This window comes from Leptodactylus fuscus, chromosome 2 (assembly GCF_031893055.1).
Source record: "Leptodactylus fuscus isolate aLepFus1 chromosome 2, aLepFus1.hap2, whole genome shotgun sequence".
Taxonomy (NCBI): domain Eukaryota; kingdom Metazoa; phylum Chordata; class Amphibia; order Anura; family Leptodactylidae; genus Leptodactylus; species Leptodactylus fuscus.
In genome coordinates, this window is record NC_134266.1 from 173,178,902 (window position 1) to 173,201,865 (window position 22,964).

The window sequence follows — 22,964 nt, forward strand, 5'->3', positions numbered from 1 at the left end:
AACTGTCAGTGTGCACAGTAATGATCCTATTACAACGAAGAAATGGCATTAAGCACAACAAAGAATGAATTTACATAACTTCTTTATCATGTGCTCATTATATCATGTGCTAATAAACTGCAATAAATTGGAAGCAATCCAGCCATGCAGACCCGAGGACAGAACGGCCTGAGCTTGTGTAATTTGGCAGGCTAAATATACTTATGTCTGGGCCATGGGTTCAGCTGCACAAGTGGCTCCTCTTGTAGTCAGTTTAACAATTAAAAAAGGTTAAGAGGAGCCAAATGTGTGAAAGGAATAAAATTGGGCGGTGGAGAAGGAGACTATAAAACTGTGTTTCTTGTAACTAAATTGTTTCAAAATGTTTCTTTGCTTCTGTGTGCACACAAGCTCTTTCTCTTGATACACATAATTATATTACTTATAACTTATCTTTTATACTTCCTACTGAATAATTATTTGGCCCACTCATTGGCTAAGTACGCGTAATGTATTTGAACCAGAGACTCAAGCAGCCGACTACAGATGACTCCCAAGTGCTCCTACATCCACTGCATTTTGAGTGAGAGACATGTTATACACTGTCTGCTTCTAGTCCATTAGTGGTGATGAAGCAAAATTGTCTGTAAAATTGTCTGTTGATGTTTCCTGAGACTGAAAATGCGTTTTCTCTTTAGTGTTGCTGCACTATGTCTTGGCCGAGGCTTGGTTTGTGTCCTATATGCAGAGTATAAACTGTCATAACCAATAATCTGTAAACTGCTGACTGAATCCAGAGCCATCTTGAGATGCAAAATTTATGTTGTCTTTGGTTCTACAGTTTATTTCTAGAAATCCACTTGCTTGAGTGCAAGTGATTTGCTCCTTCCATCTATAATACTCTGAAACAAACACGTTGGGGTGAATTTTGTAAGCTTTCTATGCCAGAAAACTGTTTTGAAATGGCTTCATTTTTGGTGCATTGCTCATATTGTGGCAAAGATGCGTCACTGTGTCGGCATGAATCTGACCACTTTGATATTTTTTTTTCATCTTGTTTACCATATGTACTGAGTAGAGCAATGTGGGCATCAATGTTGAGCGGGGATACCTCAGTCCTTCCATTTATTTTATGGGTTTGTCACACTGGTTTATTTTAGTCCATTGTTCTTATCTGCCATAGTATCAGAACAATGGACTAAAAAGCTGACAGAATGATGGATACAGATGGGGCACATTTTGCCTTTAACAGCCCTCATTCACTGAAATGTGTATGCCCTGTGTGCATCCATCATTATACCAGTTTTTCAGTCTATTGTTCTAATCTTAGAATGGATGATAAAGATGGGCTTAAAAGAAGCCATTGTGAGTTATACCTGAAATCTATGCCTGCCCCTAGCTAGCGTATATTTCAGTTTAGACACACAGAATATCTGGAGATATGCAAGCAGGCAAATGGATTAAGACTGGGATTGAAAACATCATGTGAGGACACTTTACAGTATACTTTTAGAAGATAATTTTATTAAATTGATTTTAGTAAAAATATATTAAAAAGGACCTTTCACCACCTCCACCAATTCAAGTTCTTAGCATTTGTTAATAGGTGCTGCTCTACTGGAATTGTCTCTCTAGCCCCCACCATTCCCAAGTAACAAGTGCATTTATTTTTGATGCCTGCTATGCTGTCTAACCCTGTATTGTCAGAAGGGCAGTGTCAGGCAGGGGACGTGATTCAGAGCTCCAGTTAGAGGCAGCCAGTGTCAGAGCTCAGAATCGCACCCATTGTCTGCTCCTGTCTGACACCATTCTTCTCATGGTACACAGCAAAAATAACATATTGGTCATTGCTTGGAAACGGGGAGGGTAAGGGAAAAAATGCCAACAGTTCTGGAATTGGTGTAACAGCATCTATTAACCGCTTCCCGACATGCGCCGTAATAGTACGGCGCGTGTCGGGTCTGTAACTATGGCGACCGCCCGGGAGCCGGGCGGCCGTCATAGCCGCCGGGTGTCTACTGCTTTAAGCAGTAGACAACCGGCTCTAATGCCTCATTAACCCCTCCGGCGCTGCTGTCAAAGGCGCCGGAGGCGCCATTTTCCTGGCGGCGCATGGGCGCCGCCATTTTGGCAGGGATCGCCGGCTCCTGGAGCATGCTCCAGGGCCGACGTCATGTTGCCATGACAGCCGGGAGCCTTGTTAAAGGCTCCCAGCCGGTCTGCAAATTCTCTCTTTTGCAGGCTGGTGTATGCAGCCTGCAAAAGAGATGATGATTTTTTGCAATGCATTAGCATTGTAATGCATTGCATTAGTGATCAGACCCCCTGGGGTTCAACACCCCTAGGGGGTCTAATAAATGCAAAAAAAAAATATATATATATATATATAAAAAAATATAAAAAGTATTAAAAGTTCAAATCACCCCCCTTTCCCTAGAACAAATATAAAAGTAGTTAAAAACTGTGAAACATATACATGTTAGGTATCCCTGCGTCCGAAATCGCCCGCTCTACAAATCTATAAAAATATTTTTCCTGTTCGGTAAACGCCGTAGCAGGGAAAATAGTCAAAAGTGCCAAACCGCCGTTTTTTCACTGTTTTGATTCTGATAAAAATTTGAATAAAAAGTGATCAAAGCAATAACATTTCCCGAAAATGGTAGAACTAAAAAGTACACCCGGCCCCGCAAAAAAAGGCGCCCTATGCATCCCCGTACACCTATGTATAAAAAAGTTACGGCCGTCGGAATATGGTGACTTTTAGAAAAAAAAAATTTTAACACCGTTTTGGAATTTTTTTTAGGGGTCAAAATGTAAATAAAACCATATAAATTTGGTATCCCTGGAACCGTACCGAAACACAGAATATAGGGGACATGTCATTTTGGCTGCACAGTGAATGCCGTAAAACCAAAGCCCGTAAGAAAGTCGCAGAAATGCATTTTTTCTTCAAATCCACCCCATTCTGAATTTTTTTTCCTGCTTCCCAATACATTATATAGAATAATTAATGGTAGCATCATCAAGAAAAATTTGTCCCGCAAAAATTAAGACCTCATATGGCTCTGGGAGCGGAGAAATAAAAAAGTTATGGGGTTTAGAAGGAGGGGAGTCAAAAACGAAAATCAAAAAATGCCATCGGCGGGAAGGGGTTAAATGATGTAAAGAGTTGGAGTTGGTGAAAGGTCCTCTTTAAGGCAATGCCATGTTTTCTTTTGGTTTCTGTAATTAAGTTAAATTACCAGTTGTCATTATTTTTTTATTAACTCATCGGGAGGCCTTTAGTAAAGCCTTTATGCTAGAAATAGGCATAAAAATGTCACAATTTTTAGAACGCAGCTGTTATGTTGTGGCTGTGTGCGGCGACTGATTTATTATAGTTACTACCAAAACTGGCATAAATTATAGCTCAAATCTGCGCCAGCTCCTAGTTCGAGCACAGAAGGCCTGTTGAATTGGATCTAGATTAGATATCAAGGCTAAAAAGGTACATAGGTTTGTCTTTGTAAACCAATTCATATTTTATTTCAGCAAGAAAAAATGAGCTCTGCACATGAAGACCTAGTCGCTCGCTTGGATACTTTGCTGTCCAATAACAAGTTACTTGAAACACAGATACTGGAAACTCAGAAAGCTAAAACCACATTAGAGAAAGAGCTAGAAGCTGAAAGATTAATAAAAGAGCAAAAAATAAAGGTACAGTTGAAGTGTGTGCAATGTATTAAAATGTAAGAAGTGAATTATTTAGTTATTGGTGAATAAATGTATGAATCATTTTATTTGGTTTTGCCGAATCTCTTAGTCTGCATTGGAAGAATTTAAAATGTGCTTGTCTTTTTTCCAGAATAAGTGTGTGTGTGTGTGTGTGTGTGTGTGTGTGTGTGTGTAACAAGTAGCTATATCTGAATGTAATATGACTTTCATATGATATGATGTTTTTCACAAACGTTCCCCTTTGCAAGGTCCTGTTTCCACAAAGCTCAATATATGTGGACTAGACTAGCTCTTATGACCTTGGTGGTGAACCTATGACACACATGCCAGTTGAGGCATTCGGAGCCCTCTCTGTGGGCACGTACCATCACCCCAGCCAGGCTCTTGGATCACTCACCAACGGGGCATCCAGAACAGCTGTTCCAGATCATCCAGCGATATTTTCAGTTGTATGTGCAAATGTACAGGCACCTTACACTAACAGAGGATTTTACCCCTTCCCTGATGCAGGCGCGATGACGTCATTCATCAGCGCCTGCTTTGCGGTAGAAATAGGCCGTCTGGCTGCTCTTCATGGGAGTGCAGATAAGTACAGAAGCATGTGAGTATATTATGTTCCACATTGGCCCCACACAGTACATTATACTGTGTTGGCCGCCACTGTGGAGCAAATTGTACTATGTTGGGGGCCCTTCACTATTTATATCACACAGTATCTGTTGTATAGCAAACATATGGTATTAGTACAATCTGTAATAACATTGCACTGTCACTATAAAACAGATCCTGTGCGATGTAAATAGTGAACATCAATTGTTCAAAAGTTACCAAATGCAGTTTTCTACGTTTCATTGCAAAGTTGTTTGTATCATTGAAAACTATATAAAGTTCCTTTCACAAGACCTTATTTTGTAGGTCTGTACCTGTTCAATTGTGCATCCATACAGTATTAAGGTTAAATTTCTGTGTTGGGACTTTGCAATAAATTACTGGGTTTTGGGTTGTAGATTTGGGCACTCAGTCTCTAAAATGTTCGCCGTCACTGTCCTATGATATCTCCAATGCACAGTGCATAGGGAAGAGGCAATACTCTTACACAGAGAGAAACAGTAGGAGCTTGGAGTACGTTATAGATAAATACTGTTCAGTACAGATATGAATTGAGCACTGGAGTAAGGAATACATAGTAGAAGCTGCAGCCAAATCCCTGTTTGTCTCTGTGCCTCCCTCCTGCAGCTGACTCTCTTCATAGACTTCTTTGGGCAGCGTGTAACCTAAATCCTCACTGATATGAAATTCAGTCTTGTCACTCAAGTTTGATTTGGCTATGAAATCAGAGTGGGAATGCAAGATTACATTATAATATTGGTTTATTTAAATATTCTTGCCGAGAGTCCTCTTCAGTTTAAGCAATGATTAAAATGTGTTGCATTTCTTCCCTTTAGGATCATAACGGTACCCTAAAACAAGTTGAAGACCTCCAAATGCAGCTTCAGAAAGAGAAAAAACAGCTTGAGAAAGTGTCTCAAGAATTTGAACTTGTGAGAAAGGTAAATCTTTTGTAGATCTAGAATGTAGGAAGCCTTAGTATAGTTTTTATCTTTGTACTAATGTTGTTAAGTTAACAGAAAGCGTTTCTCCATTTTGTAACATATACTTTCAACTCTTGAAGTTTATGGGTATGTTTACATGGGTATATTTGTACGTACACATTGCTGATTTTTAGATTTGGGCTTTTGCAGTAGCAGCAAAATGCACAAGATGTCAGATCATGCTTAGGATTTTCACTGTGGATTTTACCCGTTGCAATGCATAAGATATAAAATCTGCAGCAATGATTGTTAGTTTTTGTGTTTCTGCAGACATCAAACCTACCCTAAAGTATTGTGAGTGCTGTTTGGGGCTATAAGAAAAGCCATAACTCAGCATTAGGAGGCAGCAGACATTATAGAATATAAAATAATGCAAATACAAGTTTTGATGCATTACAGTTATAAAGGAAATCAATTCTTATTTTAATATAGTGTAAGACGTTCTTATTAATCAACAAGTATTGCAGGTTGGCCAACACAGAATTGGTAGTCCCTATATATGTGTCGATCATTTACTCACTTCCCACACCTCCACAATGTTTATTGCAATAATATCTCACCATACTTGTTCATGTAATAAAGTAGATAAATGGTCGCAATTGAATGTATAAATATGATCACCCAGGAAGCTTTTTCAAGAATCATTGGAGTCCATTGGAATTACAGTCTCTATCTTCTTGAGGATCAGCAAAACATCACTCCAGATAGACAAAGCATTTTCAAGCTTGACAAGGAAGCATTGCCTCCAAAGTGTCGTGCACATCGTAACAGCACAATCTCTCCATCTGAAATGTCTTGCTGCTCCTCAGTGTCCAGATAAACATTGTTGATTCTTGAAAAAGTTTCCTAGGTGATTATATTTATGTATTGAATTGTGACTATTTATCTACTTTTATTACATGAGTTAGGCCTGCTTCACATCTCCATTCGGTTGGGGACCCTCCAAACGGAATACCGAATGAATTAAAAAAGCGGTGAGCATTGAAAGCACAGGGACCCCTTAGACTATAATGGGGTCCGTGTGTTTTCCATGCGGTGTCCGCACAAATCATTTTTTTTTTTTTTTTTCTCTCCGCTTGATTCGTGCGGACACCGCATTGAAAAGGAATCCATTATAGTCTATGGGGTCCGTGTGCTCTCATTGCTCACTGCTTTTTTTTAATGCGTTCAGTATTCCGTTTGGGGGGGGGGAATACCGAACACAGATGTGAACCGGGCCTCAGGGGGCATTCACACTTGCACCCCTGTGCGCCCTGTGTCATTCCGCCAGGTTTCTGTACTCGGCCCTGGACTTTGTGTTCGGCCAAAAACTTGTTTCCCTGCAGAGAGCCTGTAAGTGGACACCGGCGGTTTGCTTTTGAAATCCATTCAAATAAATGGGTTTTAAAACTGACCGCCGGGAAGCTGCCCCCTGTCCAGTTTCTCCGGGGCTTGGGATGGAAACCTGGCGGAATGACACAGGGGTCGCCTCAAGTCAATGTTTTTGCAACAATGTTATCAGTAGCAGTTGGTGCAGCTTTACAAGGACTTTTGACAGTGCAAGGTCCTGGACGGTGCATTTTAGTGTTAGCTATGCACTGTTTTGCAGACAGATGATATAGAGACAAATACTAGTACTAGACATGGGTGCAGGTGCATTAGCACGTTTTGAAGATATTTTGATGACTGCCTTGCAAAAGTTGGAGTGTTGCTTTAAGAAACGCCATAAATAGGAATGTAAAGAGATTTTTTTTAAAAAATGTGTAAGGAAAATGAAATTGTGGGTGTAGAAGAGAAGTAGTCATCCTTACTGAAACCCCATCAGCAAGGTATTTATCAGCAAATAGCTTTTCCGTTAAGGGTTTTATAAAAATATATTTCTTGTCTTGACTGTCTTTGTTTAATCCAGGATGCACAAAAAAGCACACTGATGGACATGGAAATAGCAGATTACGAGCGCTTGGTCAAAGAGCTCAACCAAAAGATTACCAACAAGAACAGCCAGCTGCAGGACTTGGAGCAGGAGGTCCATGTTCAGAAGCAGAAACAGGAAATTCTACAAGAAGAAATATGTAAGCATATTCTTCCTAATCTGAAGACAAATGCACTGTTTACATTAGGCATCATCTCATCCTGTTATGACAAGCCATTCCTTCTTACCCTTTACAGTTACACATTGATCTTTGCATATTGTTGTGTGGAAAGCATATGCCATATGTACTTTTTTTTTGCATAGAATCATGATCATCTTTATCTTTTGTTTTATTGCTTACTGAATAGTTTCAATAAACTAAATACAAAAAAAAAAACCATTTATTGTCTCCAGTACAAAGCAAGATACAGGTTATTCTGTAGTTCAATTGTTCTTTCACCCATTGATAGATTTTGAGCGACTGCCTGGTTGCGACTATACATAATAGACACAATATCAAAGAATTAAAGGGGTTATCCAGGAATTTTTAATTTATGACCTGTCCTTAGGATAGGTCATAAATCTGTGATTGCACGGATGAGCAGGGATGATGCTCCTGTAGTCCCCTGCTGATCTTTGATACAGGTTACTGGCCATCTATAGCGCATGACTGCAGCAGCTAATCTTTGGCCTCTGGTCACATGCTATACTACGATCATCATCATAGCGGACTACAGTACAAAACCTATTCTAATTCCCTTTGACAGACCTGTGACCATTTACTTTACATTTCTTAAGTGTGTCAGTAAATTGTAGTAATATATGAACTAGTTGCTGCATTTTATTTTCTTAAGCTACACTTATTGAATACACCCAGCTAGAGGTGTCACATTGCTGCAAATCATGGTATACAGTTATGTCTCAGACAAATATGTAAATGATTATACGTTTAGATACTGGATCTTGCCCCAAGAGGGTGTAAAAGTGATTCCCCCCTATAAAAAGGTTCTCAAAGACTACTTTTGGGTAGTGTACCTATTGGTGAGTGATTGAGTGGTTCGTTCAGATGTATCGCAGTTCACAAAGACATTTTGCCCAGTTTGAGAAGAGGCACATCAGTGAATATCACATCATTGAGAGAAGTTTAATGGTTGTTTTGACAAACTGAATGTTATCTAAGCCATTCTGATCTAGACAATGGTTGGAAGGATACTTACAGACACGGCAAACAGGCTCCTGATGGCCCAGACAGACCAGCAGTAGAATAAATCATTTGACATTTCCTTGGCCTGCCCTGTCGCTAGATTTGTCGCCAATCGAGCATTTATGGGGACTAGCTGGAATATAAGCTTTGGCAACATACAAGTGTGCAGGATCTACAGGCCCTTCTACAACATTGGTGGGTAAATGTGCTGCTGGATGCCATATTGAAATTGTAAGCCTCCAGGTCCAATCGTATCTCATCTTGTATCCAAGCTGGAGGTGGCGTAACAGGGTACTAGGGCCTTCTTTTAGTTGTACAGTTTTCCCCATTAAACCATTCGCTTTAATATTGTAATTCCATATATCATCATTACCTTCACACATACAAAGTTTCATTTGATGCATTATTTTATTTTTTGTCAATTCGTGTAAAATATAAAATTAGATTTCTTGTCTCTAATTTCTAGCGACATTACAGTCAACCTTGATACATAATGAGGAGCGAATTACAAAGATGAAGCAATTGCTGGTTAAGACTAAAAAGGAACTTTCCGATTCTAAACAGGCAGTAAGTACACAAATACTGGTGTTGCATATTGTATTTAGAATTTGTCATGTATTTATCTTAACCTTACCTTTACCTTATTTTACTGTCTGTCCCAGGAATCAGATCATTTGATACTCCAGGCTTCACTAAAAGGGGAACTGGAGGCGAGTCAGCAACATGTGGAAGCTTATAAGGTAGCGATTAACCTGGACATGAATTCTTGTTATTCCTGTAAGATGACCTTTAGGCCTTTAGATGACCTATAGATGACCTTTACATGTGGTTTGTATTATAGGAAATAAACTAATTCCACTTGAATAGCATGCCTTCAAAGCTGAAAACTGAACACCCCATACTTGCTGAGTATAGACCAGCCTACAACCTGCTGTAAACTTTGAAGAGGCTGCAGTGCTCAGTTGAGTGTAAGACCTCTTCACATAGCGGATTGCTGGGGGTGCCAAGAGTAGGATCTCGCCAATGTAAATATGGCATGTTCGAACAAAAGGACTTGTTAGACCCTTTTAATATAATTATCCATTAGTATATACTATGCATCCTATATAAAGAGTAGTTCCCTTGTTGCCCATTACAACAAATCAGAATCTAGATTCCATTCTTCCAGTGGACCTGTACATGTGGCACATTCAATCTATGATAAAGTCCTTTCTGCAGTGTTTCAGCTGATTTACATCTTTTATTTAGATTCAGGTAGCAGAACTGACATCAGAGAAGCACAAAGTACAAGAACAACTCCGGGCATTAACTGAGCAGCATCAACGAGCAGCTAATATGTACCAACAAAAAGTACTAGCTCTTCAAGAGGAGTGCACTGCTGCAAAGGTAAGAAGGCTCTTTACTTACCCACTGTAAGTAAACTGTAAAGTAAAAGTAAACTGTATTTTGTGGATATAAAAATGGGTATTTATAAGAAATATTATTATTTTTAGAAACAAAAAAAAAAATCATGGACTTATATATTGTTGGGATAGTTGACAGTATCTCAATATGGGGATCCAGTACTTGTAGGTACTTTGCTATCAATAGTGTGCTTGTCCTAAATTGCACAGTTTTGCCTGGGCTTGCATCCAGAGATAATGGAGGTCGTTGATCAAGACACTGTTCTAGCTCTTATCAGGGCTCAACAGTTCAGAACACTTTGCAGACAGACAGAAAAGGCAGAGAATATAGGTGACTGGGAACACGGACTGAGTCATTGGCTCGACCAAAATGTTGTTCTGAAACCGAGGCAATGGGCTGTATGAGGAGACTTATTCATATGTATGTGATAAATGGAAGAAAATAGATAAAGCAATGTAGTGTGTAAAACACTTCACTTGGCTTCAAGGAGTTGTGCCATTAAAGACATTTATTTCTTATCTAGGGTTGGACAATTATGACCCAAATTAAAGTCACCATTAGTTGACCCTTTACTGAAATTCCAATTGATGATGGATTTATTTTAGGTTACTCCTGTTTTTACATATTACACCCACTGGCACGCCACGTGATGCTACTGGTTTGGTTATTCACTTATCAACTATTCTAATTAGATACCATAAAGTTAGTGAGATATCCTTTAGCCAGTGGCAGTGTGAAACAGGATTGCACAGATGCTAAATAATTGAAATGATTGATATCAGCAAGTTCATATCAATTAATTGAGCTGATATTCAATTCCGATTATTTTTCAACTATTTGCCCACCCCTGGGGCACTGAAAGGGGCATCCTCTGAGGTGTTCTACGTCTTAGCCTCTCTCCTTCAGCCGTTCTCAGCGTTTCGCTCATTTTGTTGCTCAACCTCTCACTGCAGTCTTCCCGAGGCTCTTGTTCCAAGAAGTCCTCCATCAAGACTAGAACTGCCTGGCAGTTCCACAGCAAGCATTCCAAGCCTCCTGCTCCCAAGCCTTCCTCTGCATGAAGGTCTTTTCCACTCGGGGCTCCTAGGGTGGGGAAGATGGCTGCTCTCTTCCCAGGGATCTTGCTTGCCAGTGGTGACACCTGGTTCCTATAAGTGGTATTGACAGGCTATTCCATCAAATTTCCAGATGAGCCCCTTCATCTGCCTTTACCCCATCCTGGAACTGAAGGGGCTCATCTGGTTCATCCATATTCGCAGGTTCCTCATTGAATCTCTGCGGACAGTGGTGGTATCCTTGGAGACGGAAGTATTCCGGTTGGTCATCAACATTTGCGACACCTACCTCCATGTTCCCATCGCACTGTAGCCATTTATTTTGATGGCGTAGTCTGTAACTTTTTTTCAGATTCCACTCAAAATTGGTCTGAACTCTGACTCCACATGCATTTAAGCAAAGAAAATGCCCACATAGGTGTCCATAGCCTTTACCGGCATTGATGTAATATAAAATGAAACTCATACCAGTGTACTGTTGTGTTTTATTACAAAAACAACTGACAAAATCATGACTATTGAAGAATAATGCTTTGATTTGGGATGGAAAGCTAAATTCTTCTGCTATTTTTCTTGTGTGTTTTCTTTCTCATTGTTTGGTATTTTCTGTGTTCAGACTGAAATGTATTCCCAAGGTCATAGCAACTAGAAAATCTGTTAGCATTGATTTTTTTTTTTTTTTCTCTGAAGTATAATTATGTTTCCTTGTGTAGTATGCCATAAGAATTCAATATTAAATGTAATTGTACTGAGAGGCTAGACCATGCTGCGTGCAATCCTAAGCCATGATAGGAAACAAAGTATAGTCATAGTATAGTGTTTTTGACAGATACTTAACTGTGAGATAAATTTCCGGATAAAAATCTGCTTTGTGTGAATTTACATTATAATGTCTTCTGATTGAGAGTTGCATGTACTTATTAGGAATTGGAGTGAAAATTTAAAGTGTAGCTTCATTTTATATTTATTTCTATAGCGTCAGTATTGTTTGAAGAACATTTTAGGAGTATACGTAATTAACTCCTTCCAGACACCTATCATAATAGTACTACGGATATCGGATATTTAAGGGTGCATTCACACTACGTATCCTGAAGCTTATTCTGAACGTAAAACACGTTCAGAATAAGCGGCGTATAAAGCAGCTCCATTCATTTCTATGGGAGCCGGCATACGAGCGCTCCCCATAGAAATGAATGGGCTGCTTCTTTCACTGCGAGCAGTCCCATTGAAGTGAATGGGAAGTGCCGGCGTGTACGGCTCGGCATGAGCAGAGCTTGCTGTAAACGCCGGCACTTCCCATTCACTTCAATGGGACTGCTCGCAGTGAAAGAAGCAGCCCATTCATTTCTATGGGGAGCGCTCGTATGCCGGCTCCCATAGAAATGAATGGAGCTGCTTTATACGCCGCTTATTCTGAACGTGATTTACGTTCAGAATAAGCTTCAGGAAACGTAGTGTGAATGCACCCTAAATATGGCATCCGCTCAGGAAATTATCGGCCGCCATTGCTGCCGTGTCCTTGCTGTATTATACAGCAGAGACCCAGCGCCAATGCCCGCGATCAGTGCCCTGGCCCCTCAGTTTTTCCAGTTTCCAAGTACATTGTATACAGGGACGTAATTACCGCCATAGCAGCAGAGGCAGCTGCCACAGGGCCCGGGACATTAGGGGGCCCTGTGACAGCCACTACCGCTGCAGTTTTGTTTTTTGAATAGGCTGTTACCGGCTGAAGTTACTCCAGCCGGTAACAGGCCCTATTTACTTACCAATCCTGGCTGGGCCAGGATTGGTAAGTGACACCGCGGGCCCCCAAAGACTATTATTATACTCTGAGGTCTTTTCAGACCCCCGAGTATAATGATCGGAGGCCTGGGAGAGGTAAGAAATATAAAAAACACTGTTACTTACCTTTCCACGATCCGGGCAGGCCTCAGGCCTAGTTGTCTGACGTCTCTGACGTCACATGAACACGGCCTGCATCCTGGGTCATGTGACGTCCGACGTCATTGAAGAAGGCCGACAGCGGCAGAGCCAGGGGACAAGTAAGCAACAGTGGTTTTTTTTTATGTTTTTATTCCCCCGGGTCTCTGATTATTATACTCTGGTTTCTGAAAAGACCCCAGAGTATAATAATTGTTTATGGGTGTCCACAGTGGGACATAATACTGTGTGCAGGGGCCACTGAGGGACATAATACTGTGTGCAGGGGCCACTGAGGGACATAATACTGTGTGCAGGGGCCACTGAGGGACATAATACTGTGTGCAGGGGCCACTGAGGGACATAATACTGTGTGCAGGGGCCACTGAGGGACATAATACTGTGTGCAGGGGCCACTGAGGGACATAATACTGTGTGCAGGGGCCACTGAGGGACATAATACTGTGTGCAGGGGCCACTATGGGGTATAATACTGTGTGCAGGGGCCGCTGAGAGACATAATACTGTGTGCAGGGGCCACTAAGGGACATAATGGAGCGCGCAGGAATGCGGAGGAGGGGTCGGTCGAGGAGGGGGGGGGGCATGTCAAAAGTTCACCATGGGGCCCCGCCACTCCTAGTTACGCCACTGATTGTATAGTATAATAAATGGTACTGTTATGAGGAACAATTTATCCCGCAAACATTAATCCCTCATGTAGCTCTAGGAACGTGAAAAATAAAAAAGTTATGGGGTTTGGAAGTCAGGGAGTCCTAAATGAAAATCAAAAAATGCCACCAGCATTAAGGTGTTAACCTGTCTACCTTCCCTTCCCTTTCTTTTTTTTTTTTTTTTTTTCTTTTATATAAAACAGGTTCTAAAATTCTTCCTAGCAACTCTCTAACTGAGCTGATATGAGGGAAATCTGTACACAGTTGTAGTTCCAATATGTAGAGCTGTAGCACTTACCAAAGGGGGATGGTCACTTGGCTGTATCTCCAGTTTTATACAACCTAGGAAAATTGCTATAGTATCATATGAAAGCTGACATTCTGCAGTATTAGCTTTAAAATATCCTAAAGATATCGCTGTCTGGAATATGTAGAAGTCCACTAGAACCATTGTTTAGTTTTATAAAACCGGAGATAGTCATTTGATTTGGCCATCCCCTTTCTTGTAAATGCTGCATCTCTACATACTGCATTGAGTAGAGGTATACAGCAGACTCTCTCTGACAAATACTTAGGGCATTAGTTTAGCTTTAGATTAGCATTAGGTTGTTTTGTATTTTTATGTAGTTACTGCATCATCCAGTCTTAGGATCTGTCAGCATCCTAGAAATGTCTGTTTTAGTAAATGCATATTTACCTGTGGGTTTAAAAAAAAAAAAAAAAAAAAAATTATATATATATATATATATATATATATATATATATATATATATATATATATTTTTTTTTACTATTTTGCATTGTGATCCTTTGATCCTAGAAATATGTGCACTAATTAACATCTGGATGTTACCATTCCCATTGTCAAAGGGGTGTGTTTCTACCAGTCTGGCACAGTCACAATGCCAGCACTGATTGGAAATTGGTAACCTCTAGCTGTCATTTTATCCGTACATTTCTAGGAGGAATAATACAAAAACATTACAACACAGAAAAAATGCTGTAGAATAGTTATATAATAAGAAATAAATGTATTTAGTAAAACAAGCTTGTCAGGATTTCTGATGAGTCCTCTCAAAATGAAATCTAGTACATATAATTGGAAGTCCTCTGTGATGCTGGCGCTCAGCCTGGCGAGCTGAATGAAGTAACTTGTGCTTGCAGTTTCCCACTGCTCACATCTGTTACCCATTGACCTTATGCTTCCTGTTGTATACTGCTTTGTTTGAACCAGTGACACTTCCTGTCTTCCACTCCCCCATGTAAGAATGTGAACCCTTACCAAGACACTGAGTTTCTCTGTTACATATTACATGTCACTCCTATCTATTTAAAAGAAAAAAAAAAACTCCTAGATGGATATTTAAACTGAAAGGTTAAAGCAATCTTTTTTTTTTTTTTTTTTTTTTTTCCCCTCATTACTAATGTGTATGAGGCGACTCCTTACTTTCTCGTAAGGGCAGAAGTCAGTGGACATGGGGTTGGGCACTTGGATTTCAATAGGCCTGATTCTGTTGTTCCTGAGGAGCTAAGCAGCCACCAAAACTCTGTCTGGCAATGGTTTACTCTCCTCTTCCCATTTGAAACACATGCAGACTTGGCAGAGTGTGCATGTGCACAGGGTTGAGTGAGAGACAGATTGGCTAAAGTATATAACTAGCTTAATTGCTGGATTGGTATATTGGTGAGGGATTTTGTAGAATGCTATGAGGTTCTGTAGCTGTTGAAGAGAAAATTGTGTGTATGTTGCTCCAGAATTTGGGCCCACTAATGTTTGTATAGATAACTAGTTGTGGCTGCCCATACTGATACAGAACACAGATTGTTACAATAATAATGTCAGGATACTTAATGTTTGGGTATCTTCACCATTTACCCATCACCTATGTTCAAGATCCCAGCCATATCTTTGTTTCTATGGCAAAGTCATGCTGTACAGTCCATAGGAACCACATGTCACATAAGCAGACCAGCCAGCCACAGCCTGTTGCAGTGACATGACATCCATTGTGGTAGCACCATAGTGGGCGATGATTGGCTGAGCCATAAAAACAGCTCATCAAAGTCTAAAAGACTTAAAGTGCCAGGCACACAACTACACATATGAGAACCATTTAGGGAACAACATTCAGGAAATGATAAATGAATATAATGTATAAGTTGACCCTCAAGACAAAACCTCCAGTATCTTAAAATGGTCAATATAGATGAGCGAGTAGTATTCGATCGCATAGGTATTCGATCGAATATTGAGGACTACTCAAATCGAATTTTCAAATATTTCACTACTCGTTCATCTCTAATGTATACGTTTTTTTTTTTTTTTTAATGCGTGCGTTGTCCTACTTCGTGTCCCACCTCCCCTGCATAGTTATTCGTTTAACAAAAAAAGCGCCAGGGAAGGTGGGAGGGGAATCAAATTTTTACTGCGTTTACCGTGTGGTATTCGACAGAGTACGAGTATTTCGAATACCGTAGTATTTGATCAAATACCTACTCTATCGAATACTACTCGCTCATCTCTAATGGTCAATCAAAATAAACACAGTAAAAACCTATCAATAATGTAGATACAAGAAGGCATGTTCGAAGGCTTTAAATATATATGTGAAAGTTGGTCATGTTTCCAAACAGAACATTATATATATATATATATATATATATATATATATATATATATATATATATATATATAAAAAAAAGACACAAAGCAGAGGTCACAGTTGTTCTTTATGATGTGTGCAAAGGTGTAGATGTTTTGATTAGAAGGTAAAAATAGTGATTTTTGACACATTATTTCTCATTTCTTTCTGTGTGTTAAAGGCTGAACAAGCTGCAGTTTCTGCTGAATTCGAAAGCTACAAAGTCCGTGTTCATAATGTACTGAAGCAACAGAAGAATAAATCTGCATCACAAGCTGAACAGGAGGCCTTCCAAAAAGAAAGGTAATGTTTCTGTCCTCTCATACATTAAACTAAATTTAAGGCTATTCAGTGAAAAACTAAGCTCTTAGTTGTTGTTGCTGTTGTTGTTGTTATTATTATTATTGATTACGCTAGGTTCACACCTGCGTTCTGGTCTCCGTTCTATGGTTTCCATCTTCTGCAAGCCAGAAGACGGAAACCATAGACCGGGTCCGGCCGTGCGCGGCGGTGAGCGTTTTAGGCTCTCCGCCGCGAAACCGGATTTTTTTATCCGGACACAGAGTACTGCATGTCCGACTCTGTGTCCGGATTATAAAACCCGGTTTCGCGGCGGAGGGTGCAAAACGCTCACTGCCGCGCACGGCCGGACAGCTTTCTCACCCATTCAAATGAATGGGTGAGAGAGTCTCCTGCAGGTTTCCGTCTCCTGCCTCTGTTTTAGGCAGGAAACGGAAACCTAAAGTACGGAGACCGGGCGCAGATGTGAACGAGCCCTTAATAGAGCACTATTAATTCCATGATGTTACACATTTGAAGAGGCTTTACATGCTTAGTACAAAAACAAGCACTTAGCAACCGACTGGTACAGTGGGATGGATGATCCTACCCGCAAGGGCTTACAATCTTTAAGGGAAGTGGGACAGAGACCATGCATAAGGGTAGAATCCATTCAGATGGGGGTGTGGTGGCAGCAGGGTTACTGAATGTTGTAGGCTTGGTTGTGATTGTGGGGGACAGTCTTATGTATCGTGGCAGTGCATGCCATAGTATAGGGGAGACTGCAGGATAAAGTTTGAAGGCGTTTGTGTAAAGAACGGGGTAAGTGAAGAAGATGATGGTGAGAGGATTGCACATTACATGTGGGGAAATACTGGGAAATTAGGCCAGAAGTGTATAGAGTGGACAGGTTGTGGATGGCATCATATGTCTTCATTTAAAATCCAATCGCTGTGCAAGCGGAAGAGTTGAGGGGGGACTGGAGGGGATCGACAGTACTTGCTGGGAGGCGTCAGCGAAAGGTGTTGCAGTAGTCTGAGCGGGAGATGATGTGAGCATAGACTAGCCTTTATGTAGTCTTTTTGTAGTCTTTGGGTTGTGGAAAGAGTGGATTTGATAAATGAGTTGGAGGTGGCAGAAGGTGTTGAAGGACAGTGCAGAATCAAAGGTTACCCTAAGACAACAAGCTTGTAGGACTTGGAAAGTAGGGGGGCTGTGTGAGGTGGGGGGAAGGGGAATGCTGAAGTTCTCCATGTAAAGTTTGAAAAAATAGCTGTCACACATTCTGAACTCTGAATAGCAGAGCTGTAGTATTTGAGCCAGAGATATATTTGAGTGTTTTCAATATAAAAGTGGTATTGAAAGCCATGGAACTCAATGAGTTGGCCCAGAAAAAGGGTATAGATCAGTGGTTCTTAACCTTGTTTGAGGTACCGAACCCACCAGTTTCATATGCACATTCACCAAACCCTTCTTTAGTGATAAATCAAATATGATTTCCAAATTGAAGACATAGGTATATGTTTTTTTACTGATACACAAAATGAACCGTGCATATGGCCTAGGGTTCGATCGAACCCTGGTTAAGAACCACTGGTATAGATGAAGAATAGTAGGGGTCACAGGACAAATCTTTGGGGGCACCTACAGAGCAAGGCCACAGTGTGGAATGAATTAGTTATTAGTGAAATTAACATAAATTCCTTTTATTCATGCTCCAAGGATTGGAACCTATATATAAATGGAAAGAATACAAAAGTTATTGGTTGAGAACTCCTAGCACAAATAGAGATACTGCACTTAATGTATAAGAATACAAAAAGAATGTAAGAGTTGTATAAGTGCAAAAAAGTGGCCATATTATGTAGTATGGTTATTACATGTTCTTGACCAGCACAAGTACAGTATGCTCTATTAAGGGCCATTTTAGAGAGAATTCCCAGCCCTTAGGGAACTTTACATAGGAATAATTCCTTTAGGAGCGATTTTAAATATAAAGGATATTCAACAAAATGACACTAAGTTTAGCTTTAGAACAAAATGAAGTAAAAATTATTAGAGAAGAAAAGAAGTATATTTACACAATTTTTATAACCGTATTTCGAAGTATTTGCACATATTAGCCCTTTCTTTGCTTGCCTTTTAGAGAGCACCTGCAAACCATGCTAGATCAAGTGAAGACCAAGCTCCAGGAGACTCAGCACACTTTACAGATGAATACTGCGGAGCTCCAGTCACTTCAGTCAGAACATGACATGCTGCTGGAAAGGCATAATAAGATGCTGCAGGAGACTGTGACAAAGGAGGCAGAACTGAGGGAAAAGTGAGTCATTTGGTGCTGATTTTGTGGTGGATTTCCCCATACAAACATACACTTATAAAACTACTAGAAATCTGCTAAGCACTGTTATCTTGTGCCTGGCAACTTCTGTGTCTGTGCTTGCTTCTCTTTCACTGGGCTGCCCCTCCAACTCTCCCCCCCCCCCCGCCCCCCTTCTCAATAGATGGAACCTGATCTGTCTTGGGGTATGTTCACACGGCGGAAAATGAAAATGAATTCCTCTTCATTTTCCACCGCCAGTATTTTCACTGCAGTCTAGCCGTGACGGGATGCTGATGCAGTGCTTCAGCATTGCATTGCTGCATTTGGCTCCTGATTAGGCCCGGATGAATGGGCCTAATCAGGAGAGCGTGTCGAACCGCAGACCCCACGGGCATAATCTGCGGCAAGATCAAGCAGAAAGCTTCTTTTTTCTGCATCGTGCTGTGATCTCTGCTTCCCATTGAAAACAATGGGAAGCAGATTCCAGGAGGAATCTGCTCTGGATTTGGGCGCAAAATCCACCCTCAAATCCACAGAAAATTCCTCCGTGTGAACACATCCTTATGGTCTCTAACCCATCTACAAGGAAGAAAGCTTTGATCAGTGAACTGAACAGTTTATCAGGCAGGAGAGCAGCTTATAACAGCAGATCTCAGAGCACTTTCCTCTGATATATAAGTTTCTTATAGTCATCTGAACTATTCATTTACAAAAAAAAAATTTGAGCCAGTTATTCTGTAAGCTTCGTCATTTTACAGCAGACTGTGTCTAAAAAGTGTATACCTCCTGCTTTTAGCTGTCTTGTGGCATATCAGGGTAACATTAATGGGGTAATTTTGCTTATACATGGGTCCCCACTGACTCTTTGGGCTTATAGATGGAAGATTGAGTTCTGAAAAGCTTTTCAATACGACATGTCAGCAGATATATAATAGAAAAAATTCAGTAGACATTTTGGAGCCATGCTTTGTGATTATGTAGTTTGTAATCAATAAATTATATGTCCAATATGTAGAATATAGAGGATTGGAGTAGTCTAAGCGTTTCCTTTATATTTCCCATTCCCTGAGTACCCTCAAATAGGTATTGACTCAAAAAAACGCAGCAAATCCTGCAACAAAAAAGCAGCTTTATTGCAACGTGGAGCCTTATCCTAAAGCTGACTATGCAGTTTAGATAGAGTTCAGCTGCCTGCCAATACACATGCATGCTCAGCGGTTTGACAACATAAACATACAGCTGTGTTGTAATGCTAGAATATTGAGTACAATGATACTGTACATATGTATCATGAAAGGTGTCTTGCATGTTACAATACATCTTGAGAGATTTTCTTAAGCAAATGTCGTTAAAGTACCATTTTCTGTTTCCAAACCTAAGTAACTTTAGTCTTCATGTGAGAACCCTTTTAAGCCTATTGTCACTTTCTCAGCACTTCAGACCTTTCTTGCAATCTATAGACATTTCCCTTTTATATGACTTTTTCTTTTTCAGACTGTGCACTTTACAGTCAGAGAACATGGTTTTGAAGACCGAACATGCTCAAGTAGTCAGTCAGTTGAGTGCCCAAAATGAAGCACAAAGGAACAGTTTCAGGGACCAAGTTAGACATTTGCAGGATGATCATAGGAAGACTGTGGAGACTTTACAGCAGCAGCTGTCTAAAGTGGAAGCTCAACTTTTCCAAGTTAAGAATGAGGTTGCTATTACAAGTAAGTTTCATATAAACCCTGAAATACTGAATATATGCAAAATCACCCCAGTACCTTCAAACAGTTGATCAGCAGGGAGCCTGAGTGTTGGACCCACACTGATCTCTTAGGCTGCGTACACATGGAGTTTTTTGGTCAGGAAACTGACTCAAATTCCTCCTCCTAAAAATGCCTCACCATAGGACCCCGTGTGAATGCAGCCTAAGACTGTTATGATCCTGCAAATCACCTGTTTCCCAGAGCATGCAGCTCCCAGTATTGTTTACATGCTGGGTAATGCACTGATCACTCACCGTATTCTTGATAACTGCAGTTGTAAGTACTATAGTTATATCCCTTTAAGTGTTTGAGATACTGATGTAGTAACCATAACCGTCATTATCAAGAATGCGCTGTAGGGAAGGGGTTAGGGGCCCTGAACAAAATTTTGCACCAGGGCTTACAAGACTTAAAGTTACGCCACTGGTGCAGAGCTTAAATTAGCACTGTTAGCTGTCACTTTAGAAAATAGAAATGTGTTTCAACATCTTTATATATGTGTATGAAAAGTATTGTAAACTTTATAGATATGGTACCTGGGTGTAAGCCTTATTTCTAATGCAAAAAGGGTTTTTCCAGCATTTCAAAATGAATGGCCTATATTTAGTATAGACCATCAATTCTAGATTAGTGGGGATCAGTGTTGTGGAACCCTTCCAATTGTGGATTTCACCAAGTCCTAGGCCCATTCAAACTGGTATTCTACCCTTTAAGGTTATGTCAACAATTTTAAAAGCCTGAAAAATTCCTTGGATTTATTCCAGAACGCTAATCTAAATATATCGATAAATCTTCTTCACTAGCTCTTATTTTCTGTATTGTACCAACTGAATTTTCTCACCTTGTCAGTAAAATAATTTATTCTTGTAGTAACATGTGTACTCAGCTGGGGACTGTGTGGGAGACAAATGAGAACAAACATATGTTTGCAGACATACAGATTAGCAAATTTCACAAGTGTGTGCGGATTGTTTCAGAAATGTGTCACTTGCACATGGCAAGTTAGTTGCATGTGTTTTTTTTTTTTTAATATGTGCTCTAGCAAAAACATTGTAAAGAAAAATCAAGTAGTTTACGGTTAAATCCATAATCAAAAATTAATGGTGGCTGACGAGATGAAATGTTCAGAATCAAATGTATAAGGAGTTCCCTTGTAACCAAAGATGTAAGTTGATGCTCCTGGCCGCTATGCAAAATCTGCGATAGAGCCCCTATTTACCATGTTATATCTACTATACTGGTCTTGTCTTCTGTTGTAGAGAGGTCTTTGGGTCCCTAAAGTTCCTGGGCCTGTAGCGATTGATACCTCTCCACCCCTTATAGCTACACCCCTGCAAGAACCAGCATGAACTGTGTCCTTAAACATGTAACAATAGAGAACCTCAACATAGAGCCCTCCTGGATGAAATGTTAACCAAAAAATATATTTGTAACTACCGTTTTGCTTTTTTTTTTTTTTTCAAAGAAGTTTATGGGATTAACATATTGTGAATTAAGGAGTTTGCCCATAAGTATTTGTTAATTATTACCTATCCTAAGAGAAAAAAAATAATGGACAACCCTTTAATATGAAGTATATGTGTGCTCTTTCTTTTAATTCTAAAGTCAAGAGGAGAGGTGTAGGAAGGAAAAGACCTTTCCCTGCTGTACTTTGTATGTTTGTTATTATTAGTTATGCATTCCAACATGTATTCTTTGTTTTCTTTTTTTAAGGTCCCTCAGGTTCTCAGCAGCCTCTGAAAAACTCACGGGAAAGAAGACCAGCTGATCTTCATATCCTGGATTTATACTCCATTGCCAGGGAGGAAGGAGAAGGAATGGAGACCACAGATAATGAATCTGTGTCTTCTGCCAGCACACATGTAGCTACATTAGAACAACTCCTCAGTAGTCCTGAATCCAAAACAGGTAACCATTGTGTTTCTGTTCAAGAGCTGACACAAATAAAACTTAAGTCTTCATTTTTGCTAGGACTGGACTGCTAAACTTACATAAATGACATAAGACAGGAGAAGCCAAAAACATGGAGTGTCACTATCTCAGCAGTTTGAACCAATCCCATCTTAGGGGAACACAGAAACTGGAAGATGCCCCTGATGGCATTCTCGATTTGTAATGGCTAACATGTGGAGCTCATAGTACATAATACTGAATAATATATGAGAGAGTGTGTAGGGAAACCCCCAACAGGTAATGAACAGTTGTGGATTCATTTCTAACGGTTAGGAGGAATAACAGAGGAACACACTGAAAATATGCCCCAGAATTGATATTTTAAGGTGGAATAGTTAGTGAATTAGACATGTCAGAAGAGCCAGAACACACATAAATAAATAAATAATATATATATATATATATATATATATATATATATATATATATATATATATATATATATATATATATATATATATTAATTATCTATATCTCCACAAAAAGGAGAGTTTTATCTTATGTTATATTCACTTTTTAAGGATCTCTGTTTTATGTCTTGGCTAATTTTCTATGTTGGCTATAAAAGGGTGCATTTCCATTG

General features: G+C 39.9%; 1 protein-coding gene across 1 annotated transcript in view; it reads left to right on the forward strand.

Annotated features, from left to right (window-relative positions):
• The window catches only part of GCC2 (GRIP and coiled-coil domain containing 2), a 47,664-nt gene that overhangs the window by 16,995 nt on the left and 7,705 nt on the right, over nt 1-22,964 (forward strand). The window contains exons 11-20 of the mRNA XM_075265101.1: nt 3,511-3,675; nt 5,139-5,243; nt 7,174-7,336; nt 8,847-8,947; nt 9,043-9,120; nt 9,629-9,766; nt 16,257-16,378; nt 18,501-18,677; nt 20,172-20,389; nt 22,142-22,336. Coding sequence (XP_075121202.1) covers nt 3,511-3,675; nt 5,139-5,243; nt 7,174-7,336; nt 8,847-8,947; nt 9,043-9,120; nt 9,629-9,766; nt 16,257-16,378; nt 18,501-18,677; nt 20,172-20,389; nt 22,142-22,336 — 1,462 coding nt within the window. The remainder of the gene's footprint in view (nt 1-3,510; nt 3,676-5,138; nt 5,244-7,173; nt 7,337-8,846; nt 8,948-9,042; nt 9,121-9,628; nt 9,767-16,256; nt 16,379-18,500; nt 18,678-20,171; nt 20,390-22,141; nt 22,337-22,964) is intronic.